The 13,928-nt window shown below is 43.0% G+C and overlaps 1 protein-coding gene across 5 annotated transcripts; it reads right to left on the bottom strand.

Annotated features, from left to right (window-relative positions):
• Nucleotides 1-1,592: 1,592 nt before the first annotated feature.
• On the bottom strand, nucleotides 1,593-8,299 carry LOC124088131 (zinc finger protein 662-like). Of its 5 annotated transcripts, none has more exons than XM_046437541.2 (5): nucleotides 8,043-8,299; nucleotides 6,432-6,558; nucleotides 5,688-5,804; nucleotides 3,576-3,677; nucleotides 1,593-2,904 (listed from the first exon to the last, which is right to left on the bottom strand). In XM_046437541.2, the coding sequence occupies exons 1-5, from the start codon at nucleotides 8,115-8,117 to the stop codon at nucleotides 1,874-1,876; spliced, it is 1,452 nt and encodes a 483-aa protein (XP_046293497.1). In that variant the 5' UTR covers nucleotides 8,118-8,299; the 3' UTR covers nucleotides 1,593-1,873. The 5 variants fall into 5 exon arrangements, with proteins under 5 accessions (XP_046293497.1, XP_058432612.1, XP_046293498.1 ...); XM_046437544.2 differs by having other exon boundaries at nucleotides 2,752-2,923; XM_058576629.1 differs by lacking the exon at nucleotides 3,576-3,677.
• Between the last annotated feature and the right edge of the window lie 5,629 nt (nucleotides 8,300-13,928).

The following is a 13,928-nucleotide window of genomic DNA, read 5'->3' as shown; positions in this document are numbered from 1 at the left end:
ATAGAAATCATAGAAATGATTTCTATGTAGAAAGTGCTCTCATATTCTTGGTTTTAATGTTACCTCTTAGGATAGGCCTTCACTGATCACCTATATTAAGTGGGCCCCTCCCATCAGTCCATCTCAGTACCTTGCTCATTTTCTTCATCACATTTAGACTTTTAATAATTTTGTCTAATTATCCTGAAGGGGTACTCTCTCACATTAGGTTAAATGTTCCAGGAAGGCAGGAACAGGTCTGATATATTTAAAAAGCACCTGACAGCGTGCTTTTCACACAAGTAGTTTCCCAAATAATATTTGCATACAACTTCCCACTGTTCACATCAGTCATTTCCATTTCTTGGTTCCATGTGGTACACAAGTTTTGCTGCTTATTAGATGTTACCCAAGCTGGGCTACCCTGGAAAAAGTTCACTTTATTAAATGACATTAGGTTTCAGCAATCAGGAACTCTAAAGTTACGAATATTTGTGACTTTTCAGGAAGCAGAAGTTTGGGGCAGGCAGGCCCACGGTTTCTCTTCCTTGCTCCCTGGTCAAAAAAATGGGATGCCTCAGCAACAGTGAAGCAAACTGCACCATCCACAAAAAGTGGTTCTACAGGTAAAGAGTCTCGTGTTTCAAATCTGTTTGGATCAACGTTCTCCGCTGAACAAGGCCTTTCATCCTCTCAACCTTTAAGGTGGTTAGGGCCACTTTCTAATATCCTGTATCTTTCACAGTACTGGCAGTTTGTATTCTCCTTCTAAAACGTTGAAATCAGACTCCTGATTTCAAAAGGAATTAATTTTAGGCTTCCTTACTTTCCTGCATAGAATCTATGTATTCCTAGCATTTGTTTTCTCTGATCCTGGGCCTAGGAAGAATTTAACTCTGATACCAAGACATTGGGTTATATGGGAATTTTTCAACTGCTAACTGAAGGATGTTACCTAACAGAGCATTAACCACCACCAGAGTAACCACTATCCCCTACCCTTGGTGATGGCCCCATGACTTATTTTAGGATATGGACTATCATAGTGATGAGTAGGGGACAGCCTGGGAGATTTAGGATAATAGAGCAGTAAAGGGTTTTAACTCTACATATTTTTATGAAAAAAAAATCTTCACGGGGTTTATGTTTTCCCAATCCTAGAGTGCTGTCTCATAACACAGGGCAATGTGGTCTCTCAGCATTGCACAACATGAACCCCTCTCTACTGCTTTCCCTAAGTTACCCTGAGACCTCCAGAAGGACCACAACTTCAGAGTAAGGGAAGGTCCTGAAGTTGGCAAATGTGACCTATATCAAATAAGGTTTTCTGTGAGGAAGACTTATGAAAAGCAATATTAAAATTTGCATATACAGAAAATCTCCAAAAAGATTCACAACCTATAAAAGTGATTGCTTCTGGGGAGAACTGGGAGACAAATGACAAGAAAATTTACTTTTCACTGAGCATCCTTCAGAACTCTTTTTTTTTTTTTTAAATCATGAGCATGCTCTATCTAATATTTAAAAAATAAGCTTAAAACTTGAGAAACAAAAGAAATGCAATATTGGTCTTCATAGAGTTATTCAGATGGAGTCAAAACTAAGAGACATGATACTGTTTGAAAAACATGAGATAGCATATAATTAGATACTAACTTGGGTGGCACTGGTTACAAGTAGAAGAGGAAGAAAGGTCTGCTTAATTGAGTAGGTGCTCAATCAAGTGGTGCTTCATATAAACACAGCAGTACAGAGGATCTAGACTTGCTAGAGTGGTATCTGTTCAAGATAATACTGGCTATTAGGGTTATAGCAAATTGTAGAAGGGCATCTTACTTGTCTCTGGGGCTCCTATAGCCTATAAATTATAAGCAAGGATCACCAATATGCATCTCTAATGTTCAAGAATGTGAGAGGTCCAACAGTTATAGGGTTTCTCTTTAGCATGGCGCCTTTGGTGCTTAATCAAGACAGAATTCTGACTGAAGGCCTTCCCACAGTCATTACACTTATAGGGTCTTTCCCCAGTATGGATCCTTTGATGTCGGATAAGGTGTGCCTTGCAAATGAAGCTTTTCCCACAGTCAGTACATTCATGAGGCTTCTCTCCAGTGTGGACCCTCTGATGCTGTGCAAGATCAGAGTTCCACATGAATCCTTTCCCACAATCTTTGCATTCATAAGGCTTCTCCCCAGTGTGGATTCTCTGATGCCTAAGAAGAGCTGGGTTTCGAGTAAAGCTTTTCCCACACTCCTTACATGTGTATGGTTTCTCCCCAGTGTGGATTCGCAGATGTTGTATAAGACTTGTGTTCTGACTAAAACCCTTCCCACATTCCTTACATTCAAAGGGTTTTTCTCCAGTATGTATTCTCTGATGCCTAATCAGGTTTGACTTCCAAACAAAGGCTTTGGCACATTCTTGACATTCATAGGGTTTCACCCCACTGTGAATTCTCTGATGTGCAATGCAATGAGATCTAAAACTGAAAGCCTTTCCACATTCCTTACATCCATAGACCTTGTCTCCATTATGAGTTCTTTGATGTTGACCAAAGTCTTCATTTTGATCAAAACATTTGCCACATTCTTCACATATGTAGAATACCTGCTCATTTAGAATTTTCTGATGCATCCTGAGGTAGTTACTAACATCAGTATTCTCTGAACCCTCTTCTACTGAGACCATCTCATCCTTGACAATCACTTCTACAATGTCATTTGTAGTGTTTTCCAAATTTCTCCTACTGGAGTAGCTAAGCCATATCCTTAACCTGCTTTTCTCCTCTTCACAGGTTTTTCCAAAGGAGAAATCCTGGGAGCCATACCACTGGGATCCACTTGATAGCACCATGAGGTCCTGTGTCTCCTCAAAAACTTCCTCTTTCAGAATAAAATCTTCTTTCTCACTCTTCAACATGTTCTCTGAAAGAAGAAATCAGAGCTGCAAATATCATTACCTATAATAGTGACAAAGGTCACTAAGTCATATAAATATATCCCTGTCTCTCCAAGGTCACCCCTTGTCTCGATGGCCCCATCTTAGCCAAAAATGACAAAAATAGGGCTAACACATGAAAAGCAACCAAAAGTAAAAGGTGGAAACTAGATAGATTCCTCAGGGACTGTAATTCCACAAAACCAAGCTAAGCGCTAAAACCCCAATCCATGACTATTTAATTAATTGAGCTTATCCTATTAAAATGTGGAAGCTCTGGTCTTAAGTTTCCTCTTAATAAATTGGTTGATGTGAAAATTTTGGAAAGTCATTTATTTAGAACATGAATGGCAAAATGGGTTTTTTTTTGGGGGGGGGTGGTATTGGGGATTGAACTCAGGGGCACTAAAGCACTGAGCCACTTCCTCAGCCCTATTTTCTATTTTATTTAGATTCAGGTCTCACTGAGTTGCTTAGTGCCTCACTTTTGCTGGGGCTGGCTTTGAAATAAAGATCCTCCTTCTTCAGCCTCCTGAGCTGCTGGGATTACAGGCATGCATCACTGTGCACAGCCAAAATGGGCTTTTAATATTTTAAAAAGAAAAGACAGAGGAAACTCTATGACTGAAAGAAAAATGCTCATTTCCTTCTCTCTTACCAGTATAAATTAGGCCTGGACTCTCTACTGGTAGTTTCAAGTTCAGTGGCTCTTCCAGCTGCTCAAGATGGGAGATCCCAGCAGGCTTTAGAAATGGATATCCTGCCAGGGGCAAGGTACAAATAAGACTGGCTCAGTTGGAGGAGTGTGACCCATTAGGAATGGAGCAGAAATGGAAGTGGTGAGGGAAGAATTAAGGTAGGTAGAAAGATAGGTTACACAAATGATCAGCAATTCAAGGGAGATAGGAATATAATGAATAGAAAACAGTGGAATAGGAAAGTTGCAATTCCATCCCTTCCCAATGATATGAAAGCATATCACTCATTGTAAAATGTCAAGAAGAAATAGAAAAGACCAAGTCCTCTTCTATGGGTTGTAAAAAGTTCACATACAAAAGAATCAGGATAGGATAGAGTTCAGAAGAGCTGTTCCTAAGGACTTTCTGTCTAGGCAGGATATTCTAGGAAACCATAGTCTCTTGGTTTCCTTTCTTCTTCTCCATCTAATACCATTTATTCCACAAAGGATCAATGATGGGTTTGTCTGTGACATCCATAAGAAATAATATCACAGCCTCACTAAGCCATTTCTAGAAGTCACTTCTTAGTCTATGACAGACATCTCTATTCACAAAAGTTCACTCTAGCAATTTTACTTCAGGCTTACGTAACATCTGTCACTGTGTAGTTCTATCCATAACTGCCTAAGCAACAGGTCAGTTCTACACCTTCAAACGACAATCTTATATATGGCTGAAGCCAAAGACTCTGTGTCCCCTGAGATCATCTTCTCTAAGATGAAAGTGGACTGAGTGAAGACAGATCTACTCCAAGGAAGTCTGCTTCAGGTCAGGGAGTTAGAGTTTTGCTCAAGGAATAACTTAGCTGTTGATTTTTTAACTAAGGCAAAGGAGATAAATTCGCAAAGGTGGAGAGGAAAGGAAGCACTGAGATCCTGAGAAAATGCAGGAGACATTGATTACTCCTTCTACATTCATTCTACACCTCACCATTGTGGAGTAGCTACAGCAGCATGGGGAGTGATCCCAACTTCAGCTCCTAGGCTAGGCTCTGAAATGGTCTAAGCCAAGCAAGTTAATCCTATCCCATTCACCATGGAAAACTGGTTCAGGGATCAGCAATTCAGCCCAGTCAATCAGTATACATTATTTCCCTGGTCAAGTGACTGATTAAGGGCTGGCTTATGACTTAAGAAGGTACATTAGAGCAATACTTGAAACTTTTAATTTTCTCGGATAAAGCCTAAGGAAGATCTATCCTGTTTTCTTTCCCTAGGTACGAAGAAGCAAATCACCTTACAACCACAAGAGAAGCCCAGACTGTAGGCAAAGCCAAATACATGGAGACAGAGCAGAAACTGTTAAACTGTACCTGTAGCTCACGACAGCCCTCCCAGTTACATAAAACAATAAATTCCTCTTTATTATTTAAGCCAGTTTTAATGGGGTTTATACTTGCAATCAAAAGTATCCTAATATAAAAAAAGACTGCCAGAACAAGAACATGGAGGTTGCAGGCACAGTTCAAGTCTCACAGAGCGGTAGAAGAGCTCTGGGGGGGGAAGATGGAAGTTTTCCAGAAAGGCAACAGGGAGACACAGTTCTCACTAGGAGAGCAGGAGAACAAGCTCTTTCTAGGAAAACAAGAAAGATTTGTTTGGGGCAAAAGTAATACCGGGGCTTTTCCTATCAGCAATCCCTTAAGAATAAGAACTATTTGGCTGAGGGTTATTAAGATTCTGTGCTCTTTAATGATAAAGAAGGCCTTCATGTCCCAAAGGGCAGCCAGAATCTTTTGCTGGAAGTCTCTAAGCAGGTCAGGAAAGTAGAAAGGCCACCTCCAGTGGGAGTAATCAGGAAAGTCAGGGAATACATAAATGGTGGTTATGACAACAGCAGAGATGAGGAAGAGGCAGAGTTGAATAAAGATGGCTCAGAGGAGCTAGAATGAATAAAACAAGAACTCAAAGAAAACCATGAGAATACAGAGAAAAAAGGAAATCCAACTAGTATCTATGGCACTAGGTTAAAAGAACACATATCCATTACATTTTTAAAAGACATGATGACTAGCATATGTCCTCACTCACCTGAGGAGATGGCCCTTGGACCCTCTCCATCCAGAGCTCCCCAAGGAGCTGAGCACCAGGGTGCTTCCCCTCGCTCCAGCTGGGAAATCAGAGTCGGTTTGGGAAATGGAAATGCCGCTTGAGGGGAAGGAAATGGGACAGGCAGGTGAGTGGGGTGACACAGAGCAATCCCAGGGCTCCTCCCAGGCCTGTGTCTTCAGGGGCAGAAGAGTAAAAAAAGGAAAATAACTAGGAAGAACAGGGAAAGGAAGTCCAGGGAAAATAGCAGGAGACCCAGGGGAGAGGGACCAGGAAGCTTTTTATATATTTTTTATTCTTACAAAGATTCAGAAGTTGACAGAGTACATAAGAGGTGCTCAATGACAGTTTCAGTCAGGAAATGCCTGATTCCACTGATTAAGGAACTGAACCTTCTTATCTTCTCCCTTTTAGAGCAATCAAGTTTAGACATCTACATGAAGATGTTTGCCACTGGGCAGGATCTCCCTACAGGGGGAACCAAAGACTCAGTGGGGCGCTCAGTGGGGCACTCAATGGGGGTGAGACATTGGGCAGCACTAACTGCTCAGCAAGGGAATCCTGTGCAAGGCCCAAACTGATCCCAGGACTTCCATTTCCCAGCAACTGCTCAGGTTAGATCCTGAAGCTACCACTGATCTGGGTATTATTAAACTCCTGAGCCTTTAAGAAAGAGTCAGGAAACTCTAAAGGGCAGAGGCAGAGCCAAAGGGAAGAGATCCTTACCCAGGGAAGTCACAGTCCCATAATTCTCCAGCATCACATCTCTGTACAGGGCCCTCTGAGCAGGGGCCAGCCCTGTCCATTCATTCTCAGAGAAGTAGACGGCCACATCCTCAAAGGTCACTGATTCCTGAAACAACATGTGTTTAAGTGTCCTAGGTCAATCCCAGGCTCAGGCTTGCCGTAATGGCAGACAGGATACCAAGAGGTACTGGCAGGGATATCTGCTGTGTTTATGGATTCTGAACATCTATGGAAATGCTCAGATTTTTGCCCCCTACTTACAAACATATAAGAGATCAGCCATCAATTTTCTCATGTCTGTTCATCTTTATTTCAGTAATAGAAACATCCTTCTTTTTCATGAATCTCTGCCAAAGTTTTCTTTCCAAAACCACCCTCTGTGGTCTAGATCCCATCCTTTCTCCACAAGAGGTCCTCCTTCAAAGTTCACCACCCCTTGGTAACAACTATATTTTACTGAGCTGTGCCAAGTTCAGTATATTTTCACATATTACTTAATATCTCACTATCTATGGAGAAGGGTACAGATCCATTTTACAGAAGAGGGCACTGAGGCTCAGAGAGATTAGTTTCCTCCAAAGCTACAGAGCTGAAACAGCCTGTGTGACTCTGACTCTTGCATACTGTGTCAGACTGCCTTCAAATGTCACCACTCCTGCTGTGTAGGACCCTTCCTCTTTTTCCCTCCCAGCCACCAAAGTGCCTCTGACCCACCCAGGTTACCCTGGGATAAATCCTGAACTGTGGCTTTATTCTCAGAATCCCCCACCCCTATAAACTCTCCAAAACGTCCCACCCCACTCTCTTCCACAAGGGCCTATCTCGGGATCTGTATCTGTAGGAGCCTCTGCATCTTCTCTTTTTTATCTCATCCTCTTCCTCAGAAAACACCAACAGTGTTAACCTACAGCCATCAAGAGTTCTTATAATTCTATCCACTGCCTCACTCAGCATCTGTCTTTATATTACTGAGGAGCAAGTTCTGCTCTATTCCACTGCCATCCTTGCCCACAAAGTCCCCACAGTGATTTATTAAGCACCACGGGGCTCAAAGGCTTTGGCTGGCTCCCCTCTGCCTACCTAATAAAGATTCCAATTCCTGGGCACGGAGAGAATTCCTTCACTATTCAGAGAGCCAGCTTACCTGCACCATCCCTACTCTCTCACCATTCGGTTGGAAAACCAAACTCTCCTCCCCATGGCTGTGCCCTGGCACCTGCAACTCCCCCTACCTAAACAAGTGCTTCCTCCTGTACCTGTCAATTCTGGTTCATCCTGAACCCAGCTCAAACATAACCAGCTCTATAAAAACAGCCTCATCGAATTTTGACCAGTTCTGGTCCTTCGCCTCCGCCCACACTGATCAGCGAACAGCGCTCCAGCGCTCGACTCCCGCCTGCGCGGAGCATGCCTGCTTCCCCTCCCGGGTGGGCCGTGGAGAGTGCCCAGTGCTCTGGACCCTGCCAGTCCCTCGGGGCCGCCCTCAGGGCTACACCTCATTCCCAGGCCGCCTCCCGCCCCCTCCCCGCCTCCGATCTGCGCCCGGAGCCCGGCAGCTCCGAGCCTGCAGGAGCACCCGCCCGCACTCACCGGGCGCGCCCGTCCCGGCAACAGCTCGAGGACCCGGCGGAGGCGCGCTCCGCTCTCCAGGGCCGCGGCCGCCATGGCCCGGTGGCCCTCCGGGTAGGCGAGCGCAGGGGCCGGCGGCCCGACGCAACACCCTAGTCCTAGGAGCCGCCGGATGAGAGCCGGGTCCTCGTCCAGCCAGCCAGCTCTGGACAGCCGCGCTCAGCGGCCCGGACCCCAGCAGCTGGAGGCCGAAGCCGCGCGCCTTACCGCTATGGCTTCTCTAGGACGGCGGAGGCGCCGCGTCTCTGTGGTTCTTCTTCCCGCCCGGGGCGGGAGGAGAGAGTAGTCGGGTCTCCCCAGACACCAGCAGCCCCGCTGCACCGTGGGGCGCTGGGGGGAAGCAGTTGGAGAAGCAGGCCTCTCTGGGAATCCTTTCCCATGTTCCTGATCACCCCTTCCTCTCCACCTCGCTGCATCGTGATGCTGGCGGGAGGCAGCATGTTGACTGCAACCTTCCTCTACTTGCCTCCGTTTACTAATTTCTCCCTTATCCAAGAGCTGATTATGTCCATGATTTTTTTTCATCCTTGTGCCTCTAATGTTCACCCAACTAAAGCCAGAATTAGACAGGCAGTCAATGTAGATAGGTAAGTCGAGTCAGGTTGGATCAAGGAGGTCAATTTTAAGTGAATCTTGGAAAGTTGGAGACTGTCCCCTGAGGAGTTGAAATGTTAATTCCTTCAGATCCCTTTCTGCGCCCTTATCAAGAACCTGCCCCTGCTCCAACCTGTTGCCAAAGTAACCAGTCCCCCCTACTGGGAGCTATAAGGTTGTTTATGGGTCCTTGGCTACTCCCTCCTGCCCTTCCCCCTTCAGCCCCCCTGTTTCCCACCTTTTGACAATCCCGTGGAGCATTCCTGGGCCTAGTCGCAGGAAGGAGAAAGTTAAGGAGGAAGAGGCAGGAGAATAAAGAAAGCCTAGGACACAAAAAGGGCAGAACACCTCGCTTTTTGGGATACCATGGCCCCCTTCTCCCTCCTGGAAGAAGTATATGTCACCCCTTTTTAAATAAGCCCTGCTTTAGATCTTGCCTCGGTGTGCTTCAAACTTCAACATGTGTGTTCAAACTTCAACATGAGGGGAAGCAGGACTCTGCACCGATAACCACCAATATCACAATGTCTAGCATCTCTGGGAGCCTAATTTTTTTTTTCAAGTATCACCATGTTTATGGATAGATACAAGTATATAACATCAGGGCATGAACATTGCTTGATAAGTAGACTTAATTGCAATACTATAAGAGGGGCCAATTCAAATTCTCACCATTTGTTTCACAACCATGAGCCTCCGTTCTTTAAGCACCAAGGAATATTTGTTCAATAGAAGAAAACTAAATGTGGAACCAGTTTCTTCAGTTGACAAATGTAAGGTCGAAAGAGAGGAAATGGATTGCCTAACATCACACAGCATGCCAGGAAGGTAAAATTTTAAACAGAATTGTGGCAACAAATGAAGACCACCCAAATCAGAACAAGCAAACGCTATTCATTCAGAACTTGCTACAGCAAGGGAGTCAGCCACCACCACTTGCATCTGGCAGACTGAAAATCAGGCAGAAGAGAGCTTTATCAGGGAGAGCTTTGTAGTGATAAAGAGGGAAAACTTCAGGTGGATCCTGATTGGGACTTGTTGACCTGGAAAGCTAGAGACTCTCAAAGGAGAACCCCAGCTTCTTAAGTGATTGGTTAGGGGAGCATATTTGACTTTCTTTAGTTGATCCCAAGTTGGAAGCAGGGGCAAAAATTAAAGAATTTGTCAGTTATTAATCAAATCTTTTGCTGTTTGGGGCTGATTGCGACAGGAGTCATTGTTTTTCTTCCTGGACTGGCTGATACAAGTAGTAGTTTGACTTCCTGATGTGGTTATTGGGGGGGGAAAAAAGACTTGGCTTCATGGACTGGTTGATTCAAATTGTAGGTAGAGTTCTGTTTTCCTATATGGGCTAGTCATTAACCATTCATATAGCCAGGGTGAGCACAGTAGGAAGATTTCTATTTCACAGGAATTCAAGTGCACAGGCTGAGATGCTCAGGTGCCTTACAAAAAAAGTTCCCCAGATACTAAATACTTACCAGAACATGAAAAAAAAAAAAATACAGTGCAAAGGAAACCTTCAATGGGTTCCAGGGCTGGTTTGTTTTCAAGAGGGTACTGAGGAGGCTCATAAATGGACCCTAACTGATAGCCTGTGAGTGCTAGAAGGAAATATTGATTCTTACCATGGGGATAATTACTAGGTAGATTGAATATGACAAAGGCCCCCATGGTTTTCTTGAGAACAAGATGGAGAAAACTGTACTTGGTGACAAAACAACTCAGAGGGTTTTAGTTCTGAATAAGAAACTCTTTGAGATGTATGATTATTCAGCCATGGTCCACCAGGAAGATCTTCTCTTGCTATAAGCAGTGTTTTGGTTCAAAACTTTTGGAAAACTAAAGAGGAGAGGAATAAATAGTCTCTTTTACTTGGCCATATTTTTACTCTTTCCACTATTCTTTCTGTAAAAACACACAGTAGCAGGCAAGGTAAAAAAAAAAAAGCCATTTTTTTAAGATTCAAACAATGTATTATTAAAATAGATAACAAAACTAGTCAAATATGCCAGCTCCCCAGGTATTTGGCCCAGGCACCAAAAAGAAATATATTAGTCCTTTTTATTCTAACAAAATACCAGTGGCAGGCTACTTTATAAAGAAAAGAGGATTGTTTTAGCTCAGAGTTCTGGAGGTACAACGTTTAAAAAGCTTTGGTGATGGCCTTCTTTCTGGCAAAGTCCTGATACAGCTCAGAGTATCACATGGCAAGAAGAAGTGTGTGTGTCTGTGTGTCTAGTCTCTCTCACTCTTCTTATAAAATCACCAGCATTCAATGTTTAGCCACCCTAATGAACTTATCTAAATATAATCCCTTTTCAAAATATAACTAAACACTTCTAAATATCATAGATTAAGTTTCCATCCTCTGAATACCTCTCAAGGGGGTTTAAATTTCAACATGAAGCCTGGTGAGAGTGGGCAGAAGACCTGGAAGGGAATGGGAGAACACCTTAAAAATCTCCTCTCATCTCTCTCGTGTTCTGGAAGGATCTCAAGATAATCTTTCAAGACTTAGATTAGCTGTAGTTCATACCTTGCCAGCATGACTTATCTATAGGATGTACAAGAAAGCCGAGGTAGCATAGTAGAAGAATTCCCCTAGAACTCCACCTCAACATTTACACATACAGTTAATAATTCCCAGGCTCACAAGACACCACCTAGGTTCATAAGATAGTCTAATTAATTTTACTGATAGGGGCTTTGATGAAATCCAATTCTCTTAAGCAATATTGGTCTACAGTGACTACAATTATGATTTAAAGAGGCCCACTGGAGGGTAGACCACAGCCAGGCTTCCCATTTGGAACCATGCCAGCTAAATATGTTCTCATTAGGTGTTGGCAATGGCACATGCCCCACCTGAAAATTACTAGTAGGGAATCCAGAGCAGTGTAACTGTCTACTATCGGTTGTGCTAGAGAATTTCAAACAGTAAGTAGTCTTTGAGAAAGCATCCAAAGAGACCAAAAATATCAGAATGAGGCTAAAGAGAAATTTGTGGGTCTTCAAAGTTAACCTTCTTCTGTTGTTTCTTGCTGAGAGTATTCCATCTGGAGTTGGTGCCTACTGGGATGATTCTGAAAATATTTAAGATTATTTGTTGGCCAGTGGTTGAGAGAGGTGGCAGAAGACTGGGTTAAATTGACCAGATATCTTGCAGAAAATGGCTGAAAGAAATTAATGGTCCCTCCCTCTGATCCTGACTATTCCAGGGCTGAAGATATTCTTTTCTTACCAATTAGGGTTGTTCCTTACCTTCCACAGCCAAAATCAATATGACCAGTCTCTCTGACGATTGTTTCACCATTTCCCTAACCCTCCCCATGTCTTTCCCACACCATACACTGGTGAAGGCCTTCCTGCACCTGCTGTCTGACAGGGTCACAGTGTGGGGGATGCTGCGTCAGGGCCGCACCATCTGGAAACTGGAACCATTAGGAATGTTAAGTGTTTTGTTTATGATACTCATGATATGGATAACAGGGCATATTGTATTGCCCTGTCAATTGTATTGCCTGAGATTGCAGGAAAATTCCCAGAATGAGACTAAGGATATAATTGAGACACGCCATGAGATGTGTTTCAATACCTCTCAGGATACAAACAATGGTGTTATTCCTGAAGCCTAAACAACAGAAATATTTATCCCATGGTTAACAATTTACATTAGCCCCCACCTAACCCCATGCTAAAGCCACAACTTGCACAATAGCCTAGTTACAGAAAAACAATTGCTGTGCCAACAGTACAAGGACCATCTATGTAGCTTATGGTATCCTCTTTGAGGACAAGAGGCTAATAAAAATACATTCCTCCAACCAATAGACCCTCCTTTGCCGTAAACAGAAACTAATGATGAAAATGGAAAACACATAGTTAATATAAATGACAAATGGATTGAGGTGTAAAGCATGCCCTTTAGTTAAAGATTACTAAGACGTAAGAATTGGTATGCTTTGACCAAGGATCAAGGAAGTTCTTTAAGAAAGCAGTTGAATAGGTCATATGAAAAAAAAGAAATTACCTTGGAAATTAAAAATAGAATAATGTAAAATTAACATAGATATAGTTTAGAGGCACTTCAGAGTAGTAGGCTTTTAAATAATAGACTTTCACTACTTTAAGTGTGTTTACTGGGATTTTAGTTTAGAAGTAAGAAAGCTTACCAATAATCATAAGTATGCTTTAAAGTTAAAGGTTAATGAAATAATTATAGGTATGCTTTAAAGTTAGAAGTGAATAATAGGTCAGGAGTCATGTAATCTAGTTGTGTCGCCTAGCACCTAGTGATTGAGGTGAAAACGTAAAAGCTTAATCATGATTGACTAAGGTTACAGAAAAAATATTTTGAACAATGTACTCAATATCTTAGGTAATCAATGTATGTCAGAAAAGGTTGTAACTCTTGAAAATTATGTAACTCAAAAAGTTTCGGGCTTTGAAGCTATCCATTAACTACCTAAAAAAAAAACACCTGTAAAAAAAGGTATAAAAATAAAGATCCGTCCAGGGGCAGCAGAGATTTCTTCTGGAGGCTGCTCATAACTTGCAACCTGTCGACTCTTCTTTCACTGACGTCACTCCTCCTTCAGGACCCCTGGAATCCCACTACTCCCCCTCTACTTACCACCGGGGCTGGACCTCAGCAATACACTAAGACTCATCCCTAGTTAGCTCCGGACTTCTAGTGTATGTGCACATACCCATGTATATGTTGGGAATTCAACCCAGGGCCTCATGCGTGCTAAGCACACACTGAACCTACTCTAGCCCCAGTAGTTCCTTTCTTATGCAATTTGTAGCATCCTGGAATATCTCCTTCCCTCCTGACATGTGGGCCATGCCAAAACCACCTCATGAGCTATCATCTCATATTCATATCACTATCATCACCATAATCTGTAACTGCCCACATCCAGTAAGTATATCTGTGTGACAATAGCAATAGACACACAAACACATTCTTCTCCCACTCCCTGGCTCATGTTTCTTACTTTCAAATTTTAGAAGTCCAGTTTCTCAGGAATAGGCATGAGAAGAAAAATAGGGTGAGAATGATGAATTATGTGGTTTGGGACTCTTGCAGCCAACTGGGACCTTCTCCCACTCCTGAACCTCATGATTACACATTATATTTAAGTGGGAAGCACTTTTAAGGGGGACTTGTCAAATTAAGAGTTCAACTGATGATCTTGAGTTGTACACTACTGAAGTGAGGGTAGAAGTCCTATGCCCTGCCTGACT

The sequence above is a fragment of the Marmota monax genome, unplaced genomic scaffold (genome assembly GCF_021218885.2).
Source record: "Marmota monax isolate L192 unplaced genomic scaffold, Marmota_monax_Labrador192_F-V1.1 WCK01_AAM20220418_F8-fsc00021, whole genome shotgun sequence".
Classification (NCBI taxonomy): Eukaryota; Metazoa; Chordata; class Mammalia; order Rodentia; family Sciuridae; genus Marmota; species Marmota monax.
The sequence above is the reverse complement of the archived record's forward strand: the minus strand, read 5'-3'. Positions and strand labels throughout refer to the sequence as shown.